Source organism: Centruroides sculpturatus, unplaced genomic scaffold (genome assembly GCF_000671375.1).
Source record: "Centruroides sculpturatus isolate CEXI.00-Female unplaced genomic scaffold, Cexi_2.0 scaffold1336, whole genome shotgun sequence".
NCBI lineage: Eukaryota > Metazoa > Arthropoda > Arachnida > Scorpiones > Buthidae > Centruroides > Centruroides sculpturatus.
Window position 1 is genome coordinate 147,214 of NW_019385428.1, and position 25,654 is coordinate 172,867.

The following is a 25,654-nucleotide window of genomic DNA, read 5'->3' on the forward strand; positions in this document are numbered from 1 at the left end:
TAAAATATTGGCTTGAAATGGAAATTTATAATTAAAATTCGCTGCCAAATTTTACTTAATGTAATGCATTCATCATTTATACAAGATGTTGGAACGGCTTTTATAAAATTCATTCGAATCATACTCTCAAGAATTAGTTTCCATTATAGATTTTTTTAAACCGATTTTGTACCCTTTTAGCCACTTTTTCTTTCATTATGTAAATAAACAGAATGTAAATCTATTAAACATTCATCAAACGAGTTGTATAAATCAAAGCTATCAGAAAATTCTATCAAGAAAAATATATGGTTACATGCTATTTACATAATGCAAAATTGCACAGCCTTGAATATCACACTCGAAATTATTAAAATGAGAATAAAAAGAGGCAATAAAGTGACGCTTAATGTTTTATTTTCAGCTCTGTTCTAACTTTCAAACGCATTAAAAACTTTTAATGAATGTATATTTAAAATTCTTGTTTAGACACCCGAATATTACTAAAAGGATGAACTTATAAAATTTTAAAAGTATTCCTACTCTTAGCATTTTCCTTTCAGAATATCAGGCAAGATTAATGGTAGGCATATTTATGGTACTCATGAGATACGTTTACTAGTCATCTTGACTTTTATCTATAATATCTCACCGAATCTTGCCACATGAGCCACATTGGTACGTTATTAGTTGACAGTTATATTATAAATTGGCTATTTTATTGAATACATGAGTCTTAAATGAATTTTATAAGAGACTGCTTATTAAATATAGTTTAATTTTTTTAAACTTGCATTTTCTAGCCGATTTTATTTAAATTTAACTAAAGTTTAATTAATGAAATCTTTCAAATACTCTCTTCAGAAAGCAATATCAGTTAGGTTAAGTATTTAAAATTAACTTTCCAACGTAATAATCTGCCTTTAAGTAGAAAATGGAGAGGACTTAAGCGAGTAGATGATGCTAAATTGCACCCCAAATTCTCGTTTGAAAATTAACTAGTTACAGGAATAGAAATTTGTGATAAAGTATCGAAAGTTGGAATACAGTTTGGCGATTGTTCCTATGGTTGTTCAACAGTACTCGTGGGATCAATAGCCTATATTGAAGCGCTGGAAATATCAAAAGTATGTGGAACTGTCAACTTCCAGATGTGTACAACCATCTTAACATAGAAAACTCGAGTGTACATAGTGTACATTGCAGAATTAACAATAGAAGAATCTTTTAAAGAAATTTCTTTCTAAATAGCTTGTTATCTCCGTTATTAGTAGTGTATTTTTGCATAATGGAGGAAAAAAGACAGAGAAAAATAAAAAGAAGTCTGACAACAAAATTGAGTTATTCACTCTGACAAATACAGAAGAAGAAACAAGATGTAGTTTTTATCGAGTTAAGAATAACGTCAGTTGCCATAAGTCAATGAAGAGAACACATTAACTGACTTTTCTATTTTATCATATGAAACATTGGAAGTATAAAAATTATTTTTTATTTGTTCCAAACTTATTTAATCTAATGCATTATTTATGTGTTTTTTTTTTTTTTTTTTTTTTTTTGTAAATTTGAAAATATCAGATGACACTTTTGTTTCAAACCAATTATATTCATATTCTAGGATTTTCCAGAATGTATTTAACTTGATTTTATTTGTTATTTAAAATAATAACTATACAAAAATCTTTCATAAATCCTATTTTATATTGTTAAATATGAAAATTAAATTCAGATGAAATCTTTTAAATTTTGATATAAGCAAGAAAACAATGTCAATGGATTCTTTGAATTGTTTTATATTTGAAGGTTACCAGAAGAGAAATTAAATATTGTTTTAAGCATACAAATGAAGTTTTGTCTGTTTATTTATGTAGGGCACCATTCGTATATTTGTTTTATTTATTTTTTTATCAATGTATCTGTTAAATAAATAATGATAAATACTAAAAAATTCAATAAAATTTCCTAATACAGTTTAAAAGTTCTATTCTATGAAATTTTATAAGAACATTTTTCATACCTGGATTTCATTATATTTTATATAAAAAAATACATTGTCGAAAATCCTTTAAAATAGTACCAATAATTATATATTATGTGCTTAAAATCTACAAAAACAAAGTGCCATTTTTTACTAATTTAAATTTTTTTTTAAATTAAAGCGTTGTATTTTTGTTTAATGCAATTTTTATAAAGTAAATTAGGCAAAAATAGTAATAATAATTTATCTGTTGAGACACGTGATCGGGGAAATTTACTCTTTTCTAGTTAAGTTGATTAAATTAAAATGGTAATGTGTGGCAAAGTTTCTAGATGAATGTATGATAATTTTCATCTTTAGCAGAGCATAAATTAAACTAGACACTAATAATGAACATTTTTAAATAATATTTTAGGAGTACCGGGAATTAAATTGAGAACAGTTGATGTTGAAGGAGAGCACCAAAGTAAGTCAAGTTAATTTTATTGTTGTTCTATATAATCTAATTATTTTTTACATATAGTTTTTATGCAATTATAAATTCGGCGTATGATTTAATATAAATCATTTTTTTAGAAAAAAAACAGAAAGAAAATAACAAATTAATATTGCGTAAAAATTTTATTAAGAAAATTTATTATAAAAGGAATTAATATTCTAGAAGTCTTTGCTTATTACAAGGAGTATAATTCAGTGCATTTTGATTACATCAGGACGTCATTTAGCTTTACAACTTATCATTAACATCTGCTATTAAATACACTTGCGTAACTAGATGATTTGCTAATTACTAAAATACCATTTGAGCTATTTTATCATTAAACTTCAGAAATAATGATCATATAAAAATGTAAATTTTAAAATAAATTCTGAGAAAACTGTAAAACTTTCATTTTATAAAACAGAATAAATTTTAAATACATATTTATAATTTTTCCTTCGAAATAAGCAATTCAAACAGGTGATTAATGAGGAGAGTGTTTCAATGCACTCTAAAAAGTCACGAAAAATTAAAATGAATGTAAAAAACTTGAAATATGAGCTTGATATCTTTTTATATCACGCAAAAATAGATTGATAATCTCTAAAAGTCATACAAAAGTCATACATTATAGTCTTTCAACTTTCACCAGTTATTATTGTATCTGATGAATTATTAGGAATTTTTAATAGAGTTTAAAAAGTTTTAGAAAAGAAAGCTGAATTTATTAAAATAATTATTTATATTTTTTCACATAAAAAATGATACAGAATATTGCTAAATTTTTCCACCTTAATTCATTTTTGAAGAGCTTCTTCACTTAGTTATAAAAAATAAACTAATTAATTAAAAAAATATTTAATTGAAGTGTAATTAGCTCTTTTAAATTATGAATGTATTATTGCATTTGGTCTAAGACTTTAATTATGAAAATACATTTACAATGGGAAAAAATTTGATATAAACAATAACTGATCATTTGCAAAATAGCATTATGTAAATATTTTGTTTTTAGAAAGCTAATTAACATTAAGAGGGAAAAAAATGACTTTACTGATAATTGCTGATACAGTATAAATATTTGGAAAAATACAAAAATATATAATTTAATTAGAGCTAACGATGTTTCCTCTCGCTTTTTTCCCCGATAAAAATCTCTTTTTATTCTGTTATTAAGTATTGTGTTATGTATCAAAATGACATATCGATTTATCCCAGATGTTCTGCCAAAGTTTAAATTTGTATAATTTTTGCGCATTTAGGAATATTTCTCACTGATTTTTCCTTGATCTAATGATGAAAAGGAAAATGACACAAGACTTGTCATTTATTTTGCATTTTCAGAACCGAAAACGATTGTTTTCTTAATGTAAGTAAAAGCGTGGCTCGATGAAATCGTTTACAGTAAAATTATTACAGTAGTCTCATCCCAGGAAAATTTTATAATATTCTCTATCTCATGTGAAACTAACATGAAAAAGAAAACAACTTTATTTAGAAACTAGTCGAATCCGTAAGGGATTTTACTATAAAAATATTTGAAAATGAGCTTTTCAAATTCATATATTATTTTTTTTCATATTTATAATAAATATTTATTGAGCAAAGATCAGATACTTTTGATAAACATTACAGACATTTAAATTGAATTTTTATCAAATTTTACATTCTACTAAAAATATCGATTTTTCCAAAGGCTAGATAGACTACGGCTAAAAACAAAACAACACTGTTTACATTAAAGTTTGTTTTCAAGTATGATAAAGTTAGATTTTATGGAAATTCTTAAAGGAAGTAAAGTGTTAATTCCCAGATGTATGAAATTTTCATGATGATTATTCTATTCGAAAGATAAAAAAATACGAAAAAAATTGGAAAAGATAAGATATATTGAAATACTCAGCCATCATCACGAATAAAAGTTTTTTTTTATGTTATTAGTTTCTTGTCACTTATAAGTCTTAGATTATCCGATAGAAAAAGATGCCGTTGTGTTATTATTTGCATTATTCACTCAGCTGAGTACATTAAAAGATAGCAAATTCTGCTACGGAAATGTATGTTTACGAAAACCCCTGACGGACCGATCGTTCGGAAGAAAGGAGGTGAAAACTAAATAAAGAAGAAGTAATAGATAAGGAAGAAAAGGGAAAAAATGTAGTCAGAATGAAACAGAACGTAGACAGAACTAAAAATGAAAATGAGTAAAAGTATTTTTTTTTCTTTTATTCGGAGGATTTCTTTGGCATAACAAAATGCAATTTGTCTTTTCTTAGGCTGAATTTAAATCTTTTAGTGAACAAGTTAAATTATTGAAAACTTTTTTATCTTCTCTTATTTTCAAGAAATCTCTTATTGTTTAAGTAGTACTTATCGAAAGATATAATAAGTATTCTATATTTTTATTTGATAATTTAACATATTCATTAAATAGTGGATGGCTTTTTTAATAAAACATTTTATACAAATATAACAACACAACAATATTCTTTTAATTATTATTTAGTTTAAAACTTTAGTGAATATGAGATTTGTTTAAGAATTTTTGGATGCTCTATAAAAATGCCTTGCTTCAGAAGAAAATACGAAGCGATAGTGCGAAGGCAGAGTTGTATTGCGGACTATGCATCATTCAATGTTATCACATCATCCACAAAGTTTCAACGCTGACTATTGTGTTATGTCGACCGTACTTATGAGTCTTGTTTCACTAATACTAATTAAATCTTTCTAGAATATGCACCGATGAATTTTACTATATGTGTCTTCAGTTTTCTCTAGTTTGTGCTCAACGAGACATATAATTTCAAACCCCCGTTTTATATCATGGTAGATACTTATCATATATTTTATTAGTTTAGCATCGTGCATAGTTTAGAATATTTTCATTCGTTTCTACATTTCTTTTCAGAGGATTTGGTGTATTAGATTCCCTTTTTTTAAGTAGAATTTACTAAAGCATGATAATTCAAATAAAGCGTTAAGAGACTGCAGTGGGTGACTCCAACAATCAATAATATACGAAATATTGATTAGAAAGCTTAAAGAAACATTAACCTTTTAGTATTTTTTTTTTTTATATTTTGAGGATTCGGAGACAAAGCTTTAACTTCTGGAGATTCAGAAACAAATTTCTAAAGGTTTTTAGGTAAATAAATTTTTAATTTAAGTAAAATTTCGAAGATAAAAGCGAAATATAAAAACCTTTTTATTCGGTTAGAATTTATTAATGAGAAGACCATTTTAAAAAATTTATTTTTAGTAAAACTTTTAAATTTGATCACTTACATTAACTTCGAATTTTCTCAACTNGAAACTCGGTTATTCGCATTTAAAGAGAGTTTCGAAAGATAACCTTATTGTGTTTTTATTGATTTGCGTCCTAAAGATTAATTAAAAAAAAAGAAATATTGCCTCTTCTAATAATGTTAGAAAATAGTCAATAATAATATTTTTCTTTTTTAATATAATTTTCCAAAAATAATATTTTGAAAAATGTAACAAAATTATACTCTTTCCATATTTAATGTATCTTGGCTATCGATAGATGGAAGGCAATAAATTTAGATGAGTCGGGCAACCGTTCTCATATTATCATTTGCGAGTTACATTAAAATGTGAATATTACCCGAAGGCATATTTTAACGATCACTTATGCAGCGAATTTGGTTGTCATATCGACTACAAGCAATTTTTTTCGTTTGAAAGAAGAGTAATGCTTATTTAAGTGGAAAGTATCAAGTATTTTCAAATGTATTATAACAGATTTATTGTAAATTAATTTGACTTAGGTAAAGAAATATCAAAGTTATATATGTACTAAAGGCGTAAATTAAATCGTAAATGTTCTTAATATGCAAAAGTTTGCATTTCGAGTGATTAAGGACGATTTTACACTTAACACAAAGCGTTTAAACGTTAGCTGTGGATAGTTAAATGTAAATGGATTGCGAATTATTTAAAATAAAACATTCACAAATGAAGCCATTTGACATTTTTATTATGATCATAACGATAAATTAGCTAATAATATCTTTTACAATACAGCATTTCGCTGAAAATGCTATTTAACATATAAAGAAAAACCGTGTAAGCAGATTTGATACTATATTAAAAATATATATTATACATATTTATAATTTTAATATTTAAATTCGCGATTAAAAATATAAATTAAAATATTTGCTTAAATTAAATTTATTTCAAAACATAAAATTANATAAAAGCGAAATATAAAAACCTTTTTATTCGGTTAGAATTTATTAATGAGAAGACCATTTTAAAAAATTTATTTTTAGTAAAACTTTTAAATTTGATCACTTACATTAACTTCGAATTTTCTCAACTATGCCGCTATAATAAATTTGTAAATAGATTGTTGTTCCCAGAATCAATAAGAAAAAAGTGGAATAAAATGCGAGAAGACTTAAAGGATAGAATAAGATTCATTCAATTTAGTAGAATTTTAGCGTTATAAATTATAATCAATAAAGTGTAAATAAGCTTTCTCTTATTGAAGAAAAGGAGAAAAACTTGATTAATATTTACCGTAAAGAAGAAAGAATTAAATTGATTGGGAACACATTAATTTTCTCAACATTTAAAAAATTTCTCAATTAAAGAATCTCTCTGTAATACGAATTACAATTGAAAATGGAATTCTGTTGGAATATAATTAAAGCAGGTGTCATCAAGAGTTAGAACGTAAAAAGTCCGAAATAAATGAAGTAATGGAGTTATTAACACATTGTAATTTTTAATAGCAGAGACGAAATTGCCTGTAAACGATAAATAAAAATTAAAAAGATCCGTTTTAATAAAGAGAAAAAGTTATTGTTGAAATTAGTAATGAAAAACTTTAGATGAAAATTCGAACAGAAAGAAGAAACGGCCTATCATTTAGCCTTATAAGTATATTCATAATTGATTTAGTTGTTTTTCTTTTAAATAATTGAGAATGAAAAAATAAATTTAGAAAAAAGTTAATTAACTGTATCTCTTAAGATATCTATGAGCATTTGAAAAAAGTCGTTAAATTGAGTAGGGATCAAAAATGGAGGAAAAAATGAAGAATCGAGATAACAGATAACAATAGTTATAATGTAAGAAGCGATTTTCAATTTTATACAAGACAACTAATTATGAAAATATTTTTCTTCGCACCTGGAATAGAATATTAATGTAGTTTCCTAAAAGATTAGCTTCTTAACAGAATTTTACAATTTAATTCTTAACTTTTTAAGCAATTAACAGAATTAAAGCACTTAACTTCAAATCTATGTTTTTGATAATTTATATCTCTTATCTCATATTCTAATTAAGTTAATTTAAAAATTATGCCAAAATCTTAAATATAAACTTTGTAAAATAAACAGAAGTTTGCTATAACGCTATGAAATTGAAGTTTGAAAATGATCATTTCACTAGCTGTTGCAACAATCCCGTATTGATTTTCCTATATTTTAACCTACTTGTCATCAACTCGTTTGAAATAATATCGAATTTTAAACATCCTAACATATTAAACCTTTTAACGTAATTTAAATTCATGTAATATCTGTCGTTAATTGTTTTAATCATACTTAAATTAAACAAGCTCACCTCTTATTTCGTTTCCTCCTTGTTAGAGAGAAAAGAGAAGTTTTAGTTTATAACATTTCGGATATTGTTGAAACATTGTTCCATCATAGAGGTTGATACTCTCAATTCAGAACATCAATTGATTATCTATATAAAAGATATAAACTCTTTTTTCTTTTATCATTCGAAAAGAGTAGAAACTATATAACTAGATAACAGTAGCAATTTCATTTCAGAAATATCTGTTCTTTTGCTTTATAACTCACCTATCACAAGTAATGTTAATAAGATTTCTCCGTCAGAACGATTCTTTTTCGATTTGCTGTCTCCTAATGCAATTTATAAAGAGTAGCAACATTGACAAGAGTATCTTGTTTTCAAATTAAGCGATTCCTCTAATTAAACTCTTTTCTGAAAATTTTAGTAATTTATTAGCATGTTTTAACGTCAACACCCTATCTAGCTTCACGTTTACGGCGAGTTTCTTTCATGCATTTGAAAACATCTAGTAGCGGTTTGAGGTTATCAAAATTAGTGACAGCAAATTTCAATCGATATTCTGATAGCCTTATTTCAAAAATTCATTTATATTTTTCAAAAACCGGTTAACAGAAGTTTACATAAAAGTAATCCAATATTAATTGCTAATCATTACTACTAAATTCATTCGTTCAATCAATTTTATCAGTAGAAGCTTTATTGATTGATTAAATGAAGAAAAAGCTGAAATTCAAAATGTTAAGTTAGGCTAATATCGATCAAACAATTTACCTTCTAAAATTCAAATATGTTATATTAAATAATGATGTCAAAACATATTTTTTTGGTTATATACTGATGAATCCAATAAGCAATGTGCACAGGCATTTTGTGTTAGAAATTGCTGATTTTATGTTTAAAATAATTCCTATGTTATTTAAATGAGTCAAAATATGATTGCTGGGCATTTAAAATGTTTTAAATCAGATAATTGCAGTTTAATTTTTATGAATTTTGTATTCAAGTTTCAAGNGAAATATCACTTAAATATTTTTACTTGGTTAAAATTTATTTAAAAACGTAAATTTATGATATAAATTTTTCTATATTTAATTTGATCTTCACGAGCTTCAATTTTGCAAATTACCCAATAAAATTTTTGCTAATATTGCACATTGTTGTGCACACTATCGTTATCGTTAGAAAATAGCAATTTCGGTTCCTACTCTCATGATGCATTTAGGATACTTCAACATCTCAACTATATCTAAAAGGAGACGATAATGGAAGTTATTACCAAATCATCTAAAAGGAGATAAAATACTCCACATTATGATATATTGGAGATATTTTCAAAATAGCCTCTTCCTAAATAACGCACACATACACACACATATATATAATATAGACTATATTTTAGCGGTCAGTTAAGCAAATAACAGTTTAATGCGTGCAAAATTTTGAATTTTACAAATAAAAAAAGCGCTTATTTTTATGAATATTTTATAAATTATAATCAATAAAACAAATACAGTTTTTTTTTAAGTTTAAATGTTACATAGTTATAAATTCACTATACTGAATACGAAGTAATATTGGCCGATACACCTAGTTGTAATTGTTGTTGCAACACTTAAAATTTTTCAAGCTATAAATAAATTTTATAAGTTTTGATGCAATTTTTGCAAATAAACATTTTATTATATGAATGGTAACATTTCTTGCATTCTTTACGCATTTACAGGCATCTACTTTAATCTTAAGTTTGTAAGGAAGAAATGTTTTCAGATATGTGAACTTCACAGAAATTACACTCTTTAGAAAATATGTCATTTTTTTCAAGAGTAAAGCTATCGTAATTTACGGCTTCAACGGCTCGAGTAGATTTACCCTTCATAAACTTTCCAGTTTTAGTTCGGAAACTATAAATTACTTCATTCTTTTATTTATGAGCTGTGTGAAGTATTGAGATAATAGCTAAAAATTACAAACCGACGCCAATTATTTAGCTTTTGTTCTGACAAACGAGGGGTAATGTACGAAGTTTTCAAGAAAATACAATTTTTTTTTCCTTTATTCATCTTGTGTAGCTAAACATAATTAGCAACAGAATAAAATCGATTTTTTTTTATATTATATAGTTAAATTATTTTATCAAAATATAAACTCTGTTAGATAAATGTTCTAGTAGTAAAAATATATACATTTTAAAATAATAGTATAAATTTAATTTCATATTTTATATCCAAAATAATCGAAAGTCTAAATAATGTTGTTTATATAAATATTTATGACTTAAATATTTTATATCTAATTATTAGGCCTATATCTGTGTTTATCCGCTATTTATTAGAATAAAAGTAAGAAATTTTTACTTATGAAAAGATTTTTGATATAAAAAAAAAAGATAAATGAACATCTTTTGTCAGTAGAGTAAGATTGCTCATTAAAATATTCCAATAGTTGTCAATGGTCCGTTAGTTTAAAGCAAGCCATAAATAAGTATCCTTAGGCAAAGACATTGTTTTTTTTTCTTTCTTTAAAAGAATATCTTTTCATAAGAATAATTGCGCAAAAATACTTTAATTTTTGAAAAAATAAGTAAAAATAACAATGCTTATCAGTTTGATTTAGTATATAATTATCTCCGTTTCAGATAATGCTCCATTTGATTAATTAAAAAATGAATATTACATTGTATATCATTTCGATATTTTTTAAATGAAAAAATCAATTTTCCTTTAAAAGAAATTCAAATGATATCTTTAAAAATGCTAGCAAATTTTATATATACTGCGACATTTCATTATTAATCATTTTATATTTTCGTATGATAATTTTTTACTCTTAAAATATTGGCTTGAAATGGAAATTTATAATTAAAATTCGCTGCCAAATTTTACTTAATGTAATGCATTCATCATTTATACAAGATGTTGGAACGGCTTTTATAAAATTCATTCGAATCATACTCTCAAGAATTAGTTTCCATTATAGATTTTTTTAAACCGATTTTGTACCCTTTTAGCCACTTTTTCTTTCATTATGTAAATAAACAGAATGTAAATCTATTAAACATTCATCAAACGAGTTGTATAAATCAAAGCTATCAGAAAATTCTATCAAGAAAAATATATGGTTACATGCTATTTACATAATGCAAAATTGCACAGCCTTGAATATCACACTCGAAATTATTAAAATGAGAATAAAAAGAGGCAATAAAGTGACGCTTAATGTTTTATTTTCAGCTCTGTTCTAACTTTCAAACGCATTAAAAACTTTTAATGAATGTATATTTAAAATTCTTGTTTAGACACCCGAATATTACTAAAAGGATGAACTTATAAAATTTTAAAAGTATTCCTACTCTTAGCATTTTCCTTTCAGAATATCAGGCAAGATTAATGGTAGGCATATTTATGGTACTCATGAGATACGTTTACTAGTCATCTTGACTTTTATCTATAATATCTCACCGAATCTTGCCACATGAGCCACATTGGTACGTTATTAGTTGACAGTTATATTATAAATTGGCTATTTTATTGAATACATGAGTCTTAAATGAATTTTATAAGAGACTGCTTATTAAATATAGTTTAATTTTTTTAAACTTGCATTTTCTAGCCGATTTTATTTAAATTTAACTAAAGTTTAATTAATGAAATCTTTCAAATACTCTCTTCAGAAAGCAATATCAGTTAGGTTAAGTATTTAAAATTAACTTTCCAACGTAATAATCTGCCTTTAAGTAGAAAATGGAGAGGACTTAAGCGAGTAGATGATGCTAAATTGCACCCCAAATTCTCGTTTGAAAATTAACTAGTTACAGGAATAGAAATTTGTGATAAAGTATCGAAAGTTGGAATACAGTTTGGCGATTGTTCCTATGGTTGTTCAACAGTACTCGTGGGATCAATAGCCTATATTGAAGCGCTGGAAATATCAAAAGTATGTGGAACTGTCAACTTCCAGATGTGTACAACCATCTTAACATAGAAAACTCGAGTGTACATAGTGTACATTGCAGAATTAACAATAGAAGAATCTTTTAAAGAAATTTCTTTCTAAATAGCTTGTTATCTCCGTTATTAGTAGTGTATTTTTGCATAATGGAGGAAAAAAGACAGAGAAAAATAAAAAGAAGTCTGACAACAAAATTGAGTTATTCACTCTGACAAATACAGAAGAAGAAACAAGATGTAGTTTTTATCGAGTTAAGAATAACGTCAGTTGCCATAAGTCAATGAAGAGAACACATTAACTGACTTTTCTATTTTATCATATGAAACATTGGAAGTATAAAAATTATTTTTTATTTGTTTCAAACTTATTTAATCTAATGCATTATTTATGTGGAAAAAGTTGTTTGATAATGACAAATTTGAAAATAAGTTTCAAAATTAAGACACACAAATTTTGAAATATTCATAATTAACAACAACAACAACAATAATAAGGATGTTTCTATCCTTATTTTTATTGTTACTGAAAGTAATGTTTTCTGAAAATCAGTTTCAAAAATATATTAAACTAGCTGCAAGAACCCACTTCGCTGGGTTTTTATTTGTGGGCAAAAAGTAATGATAGTGAAGATTAAGATAATTACATTATAGCCAATCTTACCCATTTTTACAGAATGCAAGAATTAGGTCCCCCATTTCCAGACTAATTAGAGAATTTTTACATCCAGTCAAACGAACTATTTTCAATTTGATCAATTTTCTGGAACATTTACAATTGTTCTGTAATCGAACCAATTTGAATTTAAATTCGAATTTCAAAATTTTTAAAATNTAAACTAACAGTTGAATGATAGATAACGGCGGCACAACGAATAATACATTAATATAATCCAATATCATTGGTAGACATTTATCATGAGAATGCCATATACTTCTTAATATTTATGAAAATTTTATCAAATTATGCTTGCTCCAAGCTTATCTCTTCGTATTATACTAATTCGTCTTCTTTTAACAATAAACTACATCATTTAAGTTACTCAAGTTGCCAGTAAATTTTCTCTTTCGGTTTCTTTGAATCGAGTACCATGGAAAAGACATTTTGTTCCTGTCTGTCTTCGCCCATATTGAACCACCTTTTCCAATTCAATACCAAGTAAACTATTAAGTCTTTGAACATTTTCCTGTTTGGTAAAATTATCCTTTTTCTTTTCGAATCGATGAACATAACAGAGAAAAACATATACATATATACACAGACGACATTTAAATCTCTAAGTTAGTCTCTGCTTGTAAATAATTTGAGTTGAATATATTAACTTTACTTAAATATAACTATAGGCATAAATTAAAAGAAGATAAATGATTTATTTTATTTTATTTACAATTATAAGTTTTTAAATTTTATGTAAAATTTAAANTTTTGTGAAAATTTCAGGTCCTTCTTTATATTAAAAATTAATCATTTATCACATTTAAAATCTTCCAATATATATATTGAAGAATCACATTAATTGAGCTGCAATTTTAAAACACTGTAGACCTATAAATTCTTACTGTCTTCCGTCCGTTGTCTGTTCTTCTTTAATCGCGAGAAAGAAGTTAGATAGACTAGAAAGACAAGACCAGACATGTAAATTGAAGGGACAGCAGGCCCCGATTAATTATACATTAATTTCCGATGTAAACCGGAAGACACGTTATTTCAATTCAAATCTTTTCCCCTGAAAGGATTTAATATATGACCGGCATGACTGTATTGTTAAAGGAAAAGTATGATGTATAGGGGCAAGCCACTACTAATTTGAGGTGGAGAGCATATATTTTAAATTAAATAATATGATTAAAAATTGTAGCCTGACATTGTAACAATGTCACAATAAATAATTGCTCGTTATGTAATATATTGTATACTGTACATTCTTTAGTATGTATCTACTGAACAATTTAACAAAGCGCTTTATATGTATATACGGAATATACAGTATTAACCGAACAAATAATCATAAATAATTTTTGTTTACGGAAAATTATAAAAATTTGTATCTAAATATATATTTATAACGAAAGGCTTGCAATTTCAGTATAGTGTCTATATTATAACGTTATTATTAATAATAATTGTAATTAATGGCGAAATAATTCGATAGGATGATGATAAATAATAACATCGTAGGCCTATGCAATAGAACGACGAGACTTCAATATAAAATGTTGTAAAAATTTGAAATTTTCTATGATAAATTCGTAAATTCTAAAATAATTTTAAGGGGAAAAAAAGGTTATTTAACAGCAGATAATATATTTTAACTACTTTTGAAGAAGCATTAAATATTTCATGCGGTAGTTTTAAACGTGATAAAGAGAATGTCAGAATGTTAAATGAATATCGGTTTCATGCTTAATACCTTTGAAGAGTCATTGAAGTTGTGTAAATTATTTGAAACACTTTGACATAATTGATTTAATTTTGATCGAAATATTTTAATTGCTAAAATTGAGAAGTTTGATTTTATTAACAGTTTTCTTTTATTTTATAATTAAGATCATTTTACAGAAAATTTTGTACGTTATTGATTTCCTACTACAAATTAAAGTAAGTTGATAACTGCTTTTGTGTTGTCAGGATTTAATTCATACGATTTAATGAGAATTGTTCGAATTCTTCGATTCGAATACACGTCTATAAATAAATATTGGAAATAATTGAGTAAAATTAAGAACGATATCTGTAAAATATTAAGCATATTTGATTAAATTTCTATATAAATTGTAATTACGCAGAAATATAGATATATTATACACACTTAATAATGTATCATAGCAAAAGAATGAATTTATCAGTAATAAATGTAGAATTACTTCCGCAGTTTATGCTGTCAAAGGAATATTTAAATTCACACAATTCCTATTTCCATATTCACTTAACTTTTACAAGTAACTCGATTGAACTGCAGAAATAAAAATGAATGTAAATTCTGTTGAACTGTAAATTACTTGAATACAATCTTCGATTTTGCAATAAACTTATGCATTTGTATAGTCAATTTTAGTGGATTCTATTTATACAAAAGTTGATGTAAAATTTTGCTATTATGCAAATTAAAGAAACCATTCTATTGTTTTCTAGGAAATCTTTTTTTCTGGAATAATATCTATAAAGATTTATTTAAAATAAAATAAAAATTTAGATTTACTTTAATTTCCTTTCGATGCGATTTTCTTTAATATACCTTCATTTTAAATAATAAATTATTGTCAATATTGTTTATTAGGTAAGTAAAATTGAATTATTTATCGAAATTTGTTTCGATTAGTGTTATATATAAAATATTCAAGTGAAAATCTGTGAAGGAGCTTGGCTAAAAGCGATAATATCAATCTTTTGTTATGTTTGGGATGAAATTTATTTGGTTTGGAGCTGTTTATCGTCTCTCAGAACAGATGATTCTTAGCATCTTTCCAGCTATCAGAAAAAGCTTTAAATGTCTATAAAGGAAACAGTTATTCTGTGGCCTAGCTTATATGATTTTTTCATAGAATTTAGAAGAAAATTTGATTTATTTAAAAAAATACTGCGTATTTTTTAAACATTTTTTCATTAATCAATCAAGGATGAACATCAAAAATCTAAGCCTAATAAAATAACTTCATCTATTAAATTATGAAAAATTAAGAATTTTAAATAAAAATTTTCGTAAATACTTCTGTATACGTGCATTAATTCTTATCTGAATGAACAGGATTACCTTTTATTAAATTTAAATAATGTGAAAGTTTTTCTAAAAACGAATACAAATGAAAAATGACGATATCTAAAATATGCCATCAATATTTATAACATAATACACGTGGATCATATGCAATGTTATCAGGATAAAAACATTTTCTTTTAAACCTCAAGAACAAAGACACAACTTGCAAGAGTAATGCTAGGATTAATGTTAACGTCTGAAGAACAATAGTTGATTTAAAATACATTTGACAGCTTGTAAACAATTTGAAAGAATAGGCAATGTAAAAATAAATTTGACAACAAGTGGCGTCATGAAAATTTGCAAATCTCATTCACGTGTTGTAATTGAGGTTAAAAATAATAAATTAAATTAGGAGTACAAAATTAAATAACGTGTGGCTTTATTATCCTGTTCATTTAAAGACAGATAATTTTACTATAGACACTTATATCTTCTTTACTTCTAAAGGTAATTTGAACTGGAAAATTTTATAATTTTTGATGAATTATTTAATATATAAAAATTCTTCATTTTTAATAAAAATTGTCAATAATAATACATTATAAGTAGGTCTATAATCTGAAAGATTTAATCATTTGCATTCCAGTTTAATAAACATATTTCTTTTTATAACTGTTAAAAAAATTCTCTCATTGGATATCATCATCGTTAACTCGATTTTTTTTAAATATCATATTTATGAATATCCTAGCAAAGAAAACATATTTTCCATTAATAGCTGCTAAGTTGCTGATCTAAATTGAATAGTAGGTAATTTTTTAATAGAAGATAAAGGAATTATTTAAATAATTTTAAAAGATTTTAAGACAATAAGCTGGATTTAGCAAACAGAAGTAACACATTTTAAGATAAATTTGTTATTATTATTATATTTAATTATAAATTTAGCTTATATATTATGTTAAAGGCCTCTTATTGCTCTGAGAGGAAATAGGTCTATGAGCCCCTCTAAACTGTATGCAGAAAATAAAATTAAAAAAAATATATTATGTAGGGTCGAGGCGAAAAGGCGTTGGCTCTACATAAACAATTCCCAAAAGTTTTAAATTTCATGGTCAGTCTGTCCCGAATATTTTGGGCTCCATCTCACCACACAGTGGCCTGGCTAAATCTCCCTAATAGGTATGGTTTAAAAGGCTGTTTTATTTACTGCAGAAAAAAGAAATAACAAAATTTTATTATAAATTTCGATAATAAGAAATGTTTTAAAATTATTTCTTAAAACTGTTAATTTAATTAATTAAAAAATTATATCTTTTCAATTTTTTAAATTTAAACTGTAAATATTATTACCGAAGAAAATTGCCAATAAAAAATTACAATTGAAATAAAGTTATATTTAATTAAAATTATAACATTTTTTTTCATAAAATTTAAAATTCATTGATGAATTTATTTCAATTTAATTATTTGAAATAATCGGGTTTGGCTCAGTTTAAAATGAAACTGTTATTGTGTTTATTTTACATGTACTGATACGTACACTGCTATATACTGCATATATTTAATGCTAATGCAATTAATTTCGTAAGAAATTATTAAAATAATACGTAAACTCATTCTTCATATTTCTTGTCATAAGATTTGTATTGATAGTCTCAAATTAAATTGCTGAAATAGGGAATTAGCATTCCTGTATAAATTAGACTTATTAGTAAATTATTCATTAGAATATCACTAATTAATTACAGCAATATAAACAGGAATTCTGTAAAATTCTCATACGAATTATTATATTAAAATTGCTTTCTTTACATGAAAAGGTTGAACTATATTATTGGGAATTACTTTCTCATTTGGATCAATTTTTCAGCACATGTTATATGTAAATGACTGTAAAATCCAATTGTTTGGTTACGGTTTTCTTGCTTATCTGATTGTTTCTTTCGGATTTAGTAAGTAGAAGTATTTTAGAATTACTAAATTTAAGTTTTTCTAAGAAAAAACAGCTTTTTTGTCTTTTACAATTGAATAGATTTGTTCTTAGATATATTTTAGAAAATAATTTTATCAATTCTGTTCAATTATTGATAAAATCTTTCCATAACTATCTTTCCATAATTTCCAGAAACCTGGAAATTATTTTCTAATATTTGATATCTTATGTAAATAATATATAGCCTATATAAAACAGTTTTGTAGATATAGTTAATGCCAAATGTATTAAATTAAAAATTTACTTTTGCATAATGTTGAGTTTTAACTTATTCCAGAATAACAAATCCCAGCCAGATTTAAATTAAACAATGAATTTAAATATTTATATAAAATGCTAATAAATTTTTAATTTAAGTAAAATTTCGAAGATAAAAGCGAAATATAAAAACCTTTTTATTCGGTTAGAATTTATTAATGAGAAGACCATTTTAAAAAATTTATTTTTAGTAAAACTTTTAAATTTGATCACTTACATTAACTTCGAATTTTCTCAACTATGCCGCTATAATAAATTTGTAAATAGATTGTTGTTCCCAGAATCAATAAGAAAAAAGTGGAATAAAATGCGAGAAGACTTAAAGGATAGAATAAGATTCATTCAATTTAGTAGAATTTTAGCGTTATAAATTATAATCAATAAAGTGTAAATAAGCTTTCTCTTATTGAAGAAAAGGAGAAAAACTTGATTAATATTTACCGTAAAGAAGAAAGAATTAAATTGATTGGGAACACATTAATTTTCTCAACATTTAAAAAATTTCTCAATTAAAGAATCTCTCTGTAATACGAATTACAATTGAAAATGGAATTCTGTTGGAATATAATTAAAGCAGGTGTCATCAAGAGTTAGAACGTAAAAAGTCCGAAATAAATGAAGTAATGGAGTTATTAACACATTGTAATTTTTAATAGCAGAGACGAAATTGCCTGTAANTATTATTAAGTAATGATGAAATAAACATTATTTTTATGTATATAAATAAAAATAATTTAAAATAATAATAAATAATTTCATTCAGAATAATTTATGAACAATGTATAAAAAAATTTTAAGTTTTGTCATATAATTCAATTGTGATAAATTTAATGAAAACGGTTAAATTGCTTCCTAAACATTTCATTCTATTATTTAAAAAACATGTTAATAAATAAACAATGAATATTTCGAGAAGCAATAAAATAGTTTAAAAATTTTTTTAAATGTACTTTTTTCTATGCAAAGTAATTATAAATATTTTACTTAAAACAAATTATTTTTTTCTGTTTTAGAATATAGGAAAATTGAAGTATGAAACTTCTCATTCTGATGATAGGATTTTTTATATTTAGTTTCGAATTTCTTTAAAAGTTAAAATTTATTAAAATAAAAAGATTTTTAAGCATAATTAATCATATTTTTATACTTAGGTTTTTCTATTTTATTATTTAAATATTGATCTTTACGATAATGCGTATTGAAACACCACAGTTTTATGGTGTTTCAAAGTTCAGCTTTCGGGCGATCATTCTTAATTTATTATCCACGAACTAATTTACTTGTTGGTAGTTATTATAATTATAAAGTTTCATGCCTATTAGATGTATCTAAGAATATATTAATATTGACAGCCTAAATTGGTTGCTAAAAAATTAAATCTCTGAAAATAGGAGTTTAATTTTCTGTCGATGTGATTGAAGATGCGATCAGAACTAACTTCTCTATTCATCTAAACTGTAATCAAAACTGGCTCTGAGTGTCTTCGCAACAATTTGGCGAACGTCCATCCCATCCGTTCTTCTTTTTATTCCATGCTCTTCTAGAGAAGCACGCATCAATGTCTCCTACTACCAAGATAATTTAAGCCATGCATTAAAAGATAACTTGTGAGTAATTACTAGATAATGCTCCAGTTCAAGTGCTACTCGATGATTAATACAAATAATGACTAATTGCAAAATGATCATGCTCATGAACAGATTCGTTTATTAATTTTCGTGCATTATGGAATTCAAAACAAATGAAAGATTTTGATATGGAAACATCTAATTGAATAAATATTTAAAATGCTTTTCTGAACAATTTTTACGGGGATAATCATATTTATAGTAATTCTCTAATTTAAATTATCCCAGAAATGTTTTAAATTCTTGATATAAACATTCTTCTGTAGTTTATTTTCTTTTCTTATTATTAGAAAACACTTTCATTCATTTTTTTGAGATTGCAATTTTGTAAAGCACTCTGGATTTATTACATCTAGATGGATAATGCATTGTCTTTTTAGTCTTTATTCATAGAGAAAAATAAAGAACCTTTTCAAAGTCTTTGTACTCTTTTTCTGAAGGCACTTTTCTCATGTTTTAAAGGATTCCTTCTTAATTCATTAATTAGTCACTTGAAATTCTTTCATATTATCTTTTCTCTTTTAAATTGCAATATCAATCATCATTTGATCATCTCCTACCCTAAGAGTGAATGAGTTTATTTGATGTGATTTGGAATTCCTTGAGCGGTTATTATCTTCCTAGAAGCTGATGTTCCACTTTTATCTTTGAAAGATAGCGCTGTGAATGATTATGATTAGGATGTTGATAAAGATTTGCTGAAAATTCATCATCATCGATTTTCTTAAATTCTCTAAGAAAATGGAAAATTTAATCTAGTTTAAAATATTTCATTAATAATATATTATTATTCTCCAAGAAGAGTAATATTAACAAAATAATAAAAAAACTACTTTTAGTCTTCCAATTAGATTTACATTTATAATTTATACATTTATTTTTATTTAATAAAATAAAAAATTTAAATCTTACAAATATAAGATTTCTTACAAAATTTTATTTTCTTCTCAATATATTCAAAAAATAAAGTTTAATAATATTTAATTGAATGTTATGAAATCTTTTGAAACCACCAATATGTTTGGTACGGAATTCAATTTGTTCAGGTAGTGACAAATGTTGTTCAGATGAAAACAAAAACATTAGTCTGAATATCACTCTTCTTGCATTGAGTTTGGAGACAGTTGCGTCTTTTTTGAGATGCAATAGGATATCTTAACTTTATCATTGTGAAAATCTTCAAATCTGATGTCATCATTTAACCAAATCTGACACTTTTGTCGTTAAGGATACTGCAAAATTTTTCTTTTTCTCTCCGGAATTTCGATAGATTTACGCTATCACTCAGAATTTCACAGCTTAAGAGACAAAGTGAGACAGCGGATCCCCTGGTAATAACAGTAATGTGTAGACAATGTTCTCTTTTTGTGAAGTATCCATTAAAATTTCCATAACTATTTATATGGTCGACTTTGCGAGTAAATTATTTTGACAAATCTTTTCATAAATTTATCTTTACCTTCGGCACAAAATGGAAAATCCAGATTAAGTTTTGTTATGATTTGATTTTTAAATTTATAAACATTTTAAATGCTATAATATTTGCATGCAGCAATTATTAATTATTAGATTCAATGCAGGACTAAGAAATGACTAAATTTAAGAAAATGTAAATATTTAATTTAAATGTTTAACTTAACATTTGTATTAGTTTTAAATTTATCAATTACGAGGTATTTGATTATTATTTTTCTGTAAAGAATTATAAATATTTTGACTAATTATTTCGAATAATCTTAGCAAATATTAGACAATGTTGTTGTTTGGTTTTAAAAAATGAAAATATTATTGTTTCCTTGGATAACAAATGTCAAACTGTATTCTCATCACGTTATTGTATCTTAACTATTACCTATTATCTGTGTTTCTTTCTTAGCTCAAGGCTGTTTAAATGATAAGCACGTTTCTCTGTTCACACCTTCCTGTAACTGTCTTGTTAAGAGAAAATATCATTTTCCAACAGTTGTAGCTTCCCCATATTCTAGAGAAAAAGAAAAGAAATCATCACATAAGAAACTTTTTTCTTCTATTTTAAAACTATTACAAAATTTACGACAAAAACGACTCTCAATATTTGATATTCGATTTCTTAGGATTAACTATAGATCATTTAATGATCCTTTGATGCAAAATTAATGCGAGAGATTACTCTAATCTCTTATTTCACAATCTAATGGCCAAAATTAAAAGTTTTTGATTAATGCGCGAAAAATTAATTACATAAATAAATGTGTAATTGCTTATAACATAAAATATTCAGTTTCCTGCATAATAAACGAAAAATGGATCGATAGAAATAGCACGATTTGAAAGTATGGATAAGAACAATATTATCTTTTCTGTTGTAATATTTAGGTATATATTTAAATCCTCCTGATACTTCGCATGTCCTCTGTTATCTGCTGATCGCTTAGACTGTTCTTCTATTCCAGGTAAAATCGCCTTTCAATCCCTAGATACTTTCTACTTATTACATGTTCAAAATCGCATTCTAAAGACATCTCTCCTATTTCCTCGGGTTCAAGCGCTTTCTATTTTATCTATTTCTATTCTTACATTTTACCAGAAAACTATTTATTTATCTTTACTTGTACTTCTTTAAACCATCTCTTCGCCCATTCATCCCTCAGAACTTATTTTTTAAGCTTCTTTCATGCTTTTCTCTCTTTTGATATTGCCGAACGCCCATTATTATTTTGTTGCTAATAATTTTAGATTGTTAACAGTTGAGTATTTTCGTTAGTTTATATGACTGAATTTTCATATAACTATTATAATTGAAACGACATTTGCTTCGTTGGTAAAATGAGCGAATTAGGAAACAGTCTGCCAACTAAAAGGTCAAACTTCATTCTAATGGATGCATTAACAAATGGAGACCACCAAGTTACATTCCGCATCAATAATTTCAATGCCATCATCGGAACTTTTATGCCTTCTAGCCATATGAAACGTTAATTTACAGTGCCAACGTCCTTAATTTACAACTAAATGTTTAATGATTTTTTACATAAATTTAAAATTTAATATTCATATTATTAATTCGCAAAACAATACAATGCATGGATTAAATTCAAATTTACCATTTAAAAGAGTCAAAAATAAGCGTATTTAAATAATGAGTTTGAGTAACTAAAAAAAAACAATTCGATAAACTTTGAAATAATCATAATACGCTTTTGCAAAAAGTTATTTTCCATAAATCATTGAAGGAAATGACAGACTCTCGCGAACGTGTGGAAACATTCATTGATTTTGGGCGATTTACTTCTGCAAAGGAAAAAGCTATAAGAAATCCTACAACTTAAAAGATTCGCGTGTTGTTCGACTTCTTTATATCAGAAATGTCGTCAGGATTTTGTGAACATAGAAACGTTTATCCCAAGCATAAACAATTTTCAATGATAGAGAAGGGACTGTTTCAGTTGTATAAAGAGAAGAAACAAAAACGTTACACCCATCTGCCCTTACGGTAACGTTGTTGACACACTAATGGATAAAGAAAGTGGTTCAGTCACTAAGTATCGACTTTTTAATGCCCAGTCTTTTTTCACTGTTTTCTTTTTGAAATCGTATAGCGATATTGAAACACCTTCAAAAATTCTTTCTGTATAACTCTATTCTTTCTTTAGTCTTTTGAAACGCCATGTTTATTAGAGTTTGAAAACTTACTTTTATTTTAGCTTTTTTTAATTACGCGCCACTCGCTATATCTAGGTTTAAGAAAACTTTAAATGAGAAAGTAATTAGCTTTTAAAATGCAATAACATTTTCTTCCTTTTCAAACATATTCTGCTCTTATTTTGACTTAAATTTTCTTTTCTTTTTTTCCCTGTTAAGAATATATCGAAAGCAAGACTTTGCCAAATATATTCATGTTATTTAATAATAATATAAATAAATTTATGAGATGCGTAGTAATATGATATAAAAAGTTTTATTCATCTTATAAAAATATTAAAAGTTCAATTTAGTGAAAAATCTCATAAACATTAGTCATACAGTATTAAATAAAAAAATTTATAAGCTCTTAATGCACCTGTGTAATCATCAACGTTACAAATTGGTCTTTTCGTAATGACAAACCTCATAAATTTGAGTCGTTATCATTTATTAGTATAATCTTTTTATTTAATTAATAACGCTATAAATGTTTAATATAAAGAAGCCAGCAATACTTACTTTAGCTATAATCTTCTTTTCATACTTTTAAATTACCAGAAAGATGTTCATAAATAATTCGTTAGAAAGATTTAACACAAATTTATAAATCTTGTTATTTCTTAATTCATTTTTATGTATTTTGTAAGATTATTTTATCAAAAATTACACAAAGAAGATCAAAGTGTTTTAGTATTTTAAATTAATTGATCCTCTTGTGTAAAGATGGCTAAAACAAACTGAAACAACGTTATAATGAATTAATAAATAGTAAGATTTTCTTAGAAAGATTGTATTTTTCACCTTATATTGTCGAATTATTTATTAATATCCTTCTTTTCTAGTACTTTTATATAATCTACTTAGCACATTATGTGTTGCTCTCCGGGAGAAAGGGGAGAAAAAAAACCGATTTGCCTGACAAGATTGCCAGATTTGATTCCTTATTTACGACACATATCGTTCTAAAAGTGTCAAACGCTTGCTAATGAGGAGGTTTTTCTGTCTTACGATAAAACCGTTCGTTTATGACAATCGTAAACATCACTATTATGGTCATATCTTTATCTTTGCGAATCTGTATTCAGATGTCTGTTTGTCAGAAATATAAGTTGTATGAGAAAAGTGTTTTATCGTACTGTACATCACGAGAAGAGGATAGATTTTGCCTTTTAGTGCCATCTGGAACAAAACAAATCAAAAACTAAAAAGAAATCCTGAAAAATAGAAGTTTCTTGGCATTTTTCCAGCAGTTAACTGATTGAAATGTATTTTCTGCGTAACTGAATTAGTTTTTAGATCTCATTTTGCGATATAGTTACAAAAACAATTCATTGTAACACATATCCTAAAATTGCATAACAATTTACAAATTAAAACAATTTAATAATGTTTAAGAACAAAATAAAATCATTTCATTTAAAACAAATATATATATACATATATATTCCAGCCGGTTGTTTATCTTAACAACAATAAGAAAAACAAAAAGCTACTATTTATCCTTTATACAGCCTATCGTCCTATTTATACAGCTTTCACAATAAATTATACATTATTTAATCATATAGATGAATATAAATAAGGATTAATTACGTTCCTAAATTAATTATAATTAAGAAAAATGTAGGCCTATAAATAAAAGTCTAGTTTTTCAGTAGTATGAAAATGATAAATGTTTATTTTTCAAGCGAAATAGACGCAATGAATTTAAGTTATATTTTAGAATAGGGAATGCAATGTTTATAAATAATCAGAATATTTTTGAATACATCGATTTGATTGAGGAATTTTAATCCAGACTTTATAAACTCGGCGTCTGTGTTTTGACATGGATGATGAATTTTCAAAATCTGGATGAACATTCTAAAAGAGGGTCAATAAATGAACCTAACTATCGCAGAAAGGCAGTCTGACCAAGCTACTTTCCGTTTATATTCCAGGGAAGAATTTTATATTAATTTTCGTATAAGTTAAGCGAATTCTCTTGCTTTTATAGCTGGAACGTTTTCATATTCTAATCATAAATTTTGTTCACTCGAGATAAAATATGATTAATTTAACATATAATTCCTTTTTATGCCAAAAATTTCTTAATAAAAAGTCGTAATAAATTGATAATTAAGACAGTATTTACAACAAAATATATTTATTAAAATTTATAATTTTTAAAGATAAATATAGTAGTTTTAATTTCTATTACTCTCATTTATTGAAGAGTCAAATATAAATTTACTTTAATTACTTTTTTCAATTTGAAATTGAAATATTTAAATTAAAAAAAATATATTCTTATATTTTATAGCCTTAGTCAGCAGAGTTTTTGTAGAAGACATACATAAATATAAGTTACTAATGATACATTTACATCATAATACAAAAAATTTTCGATCAAAATTCAGCAGAAGCAATTTGACCATCATACCAGCCTATTTAAATTTCCGTAGTA

General features: G+C 25.5%; 1 protein-coding gene across 1 annotated transcript in view; it reads left to right on the forward strand.

Annotated features, from left to right (window-relative positions):
• Positions 1–25,654, forward strand: part of LOC111638887 (synaptogenesis protein syg-2-like) — a 43,649-nt gene that overhangs the window by 2,288 nt on the left and 15,707 nt on the right. Inside the window, exon 2 of the mRNA XM_023384658.1 lies at positions 2,373–2,423. Within this exon, the coding sequence (XP_023240426.1) occupies positions 2,373–2,423 (51 nt within the window). The remainder of the gene's footprint in view (positions 1–2,372; positions 2,424–25,654) is intronic.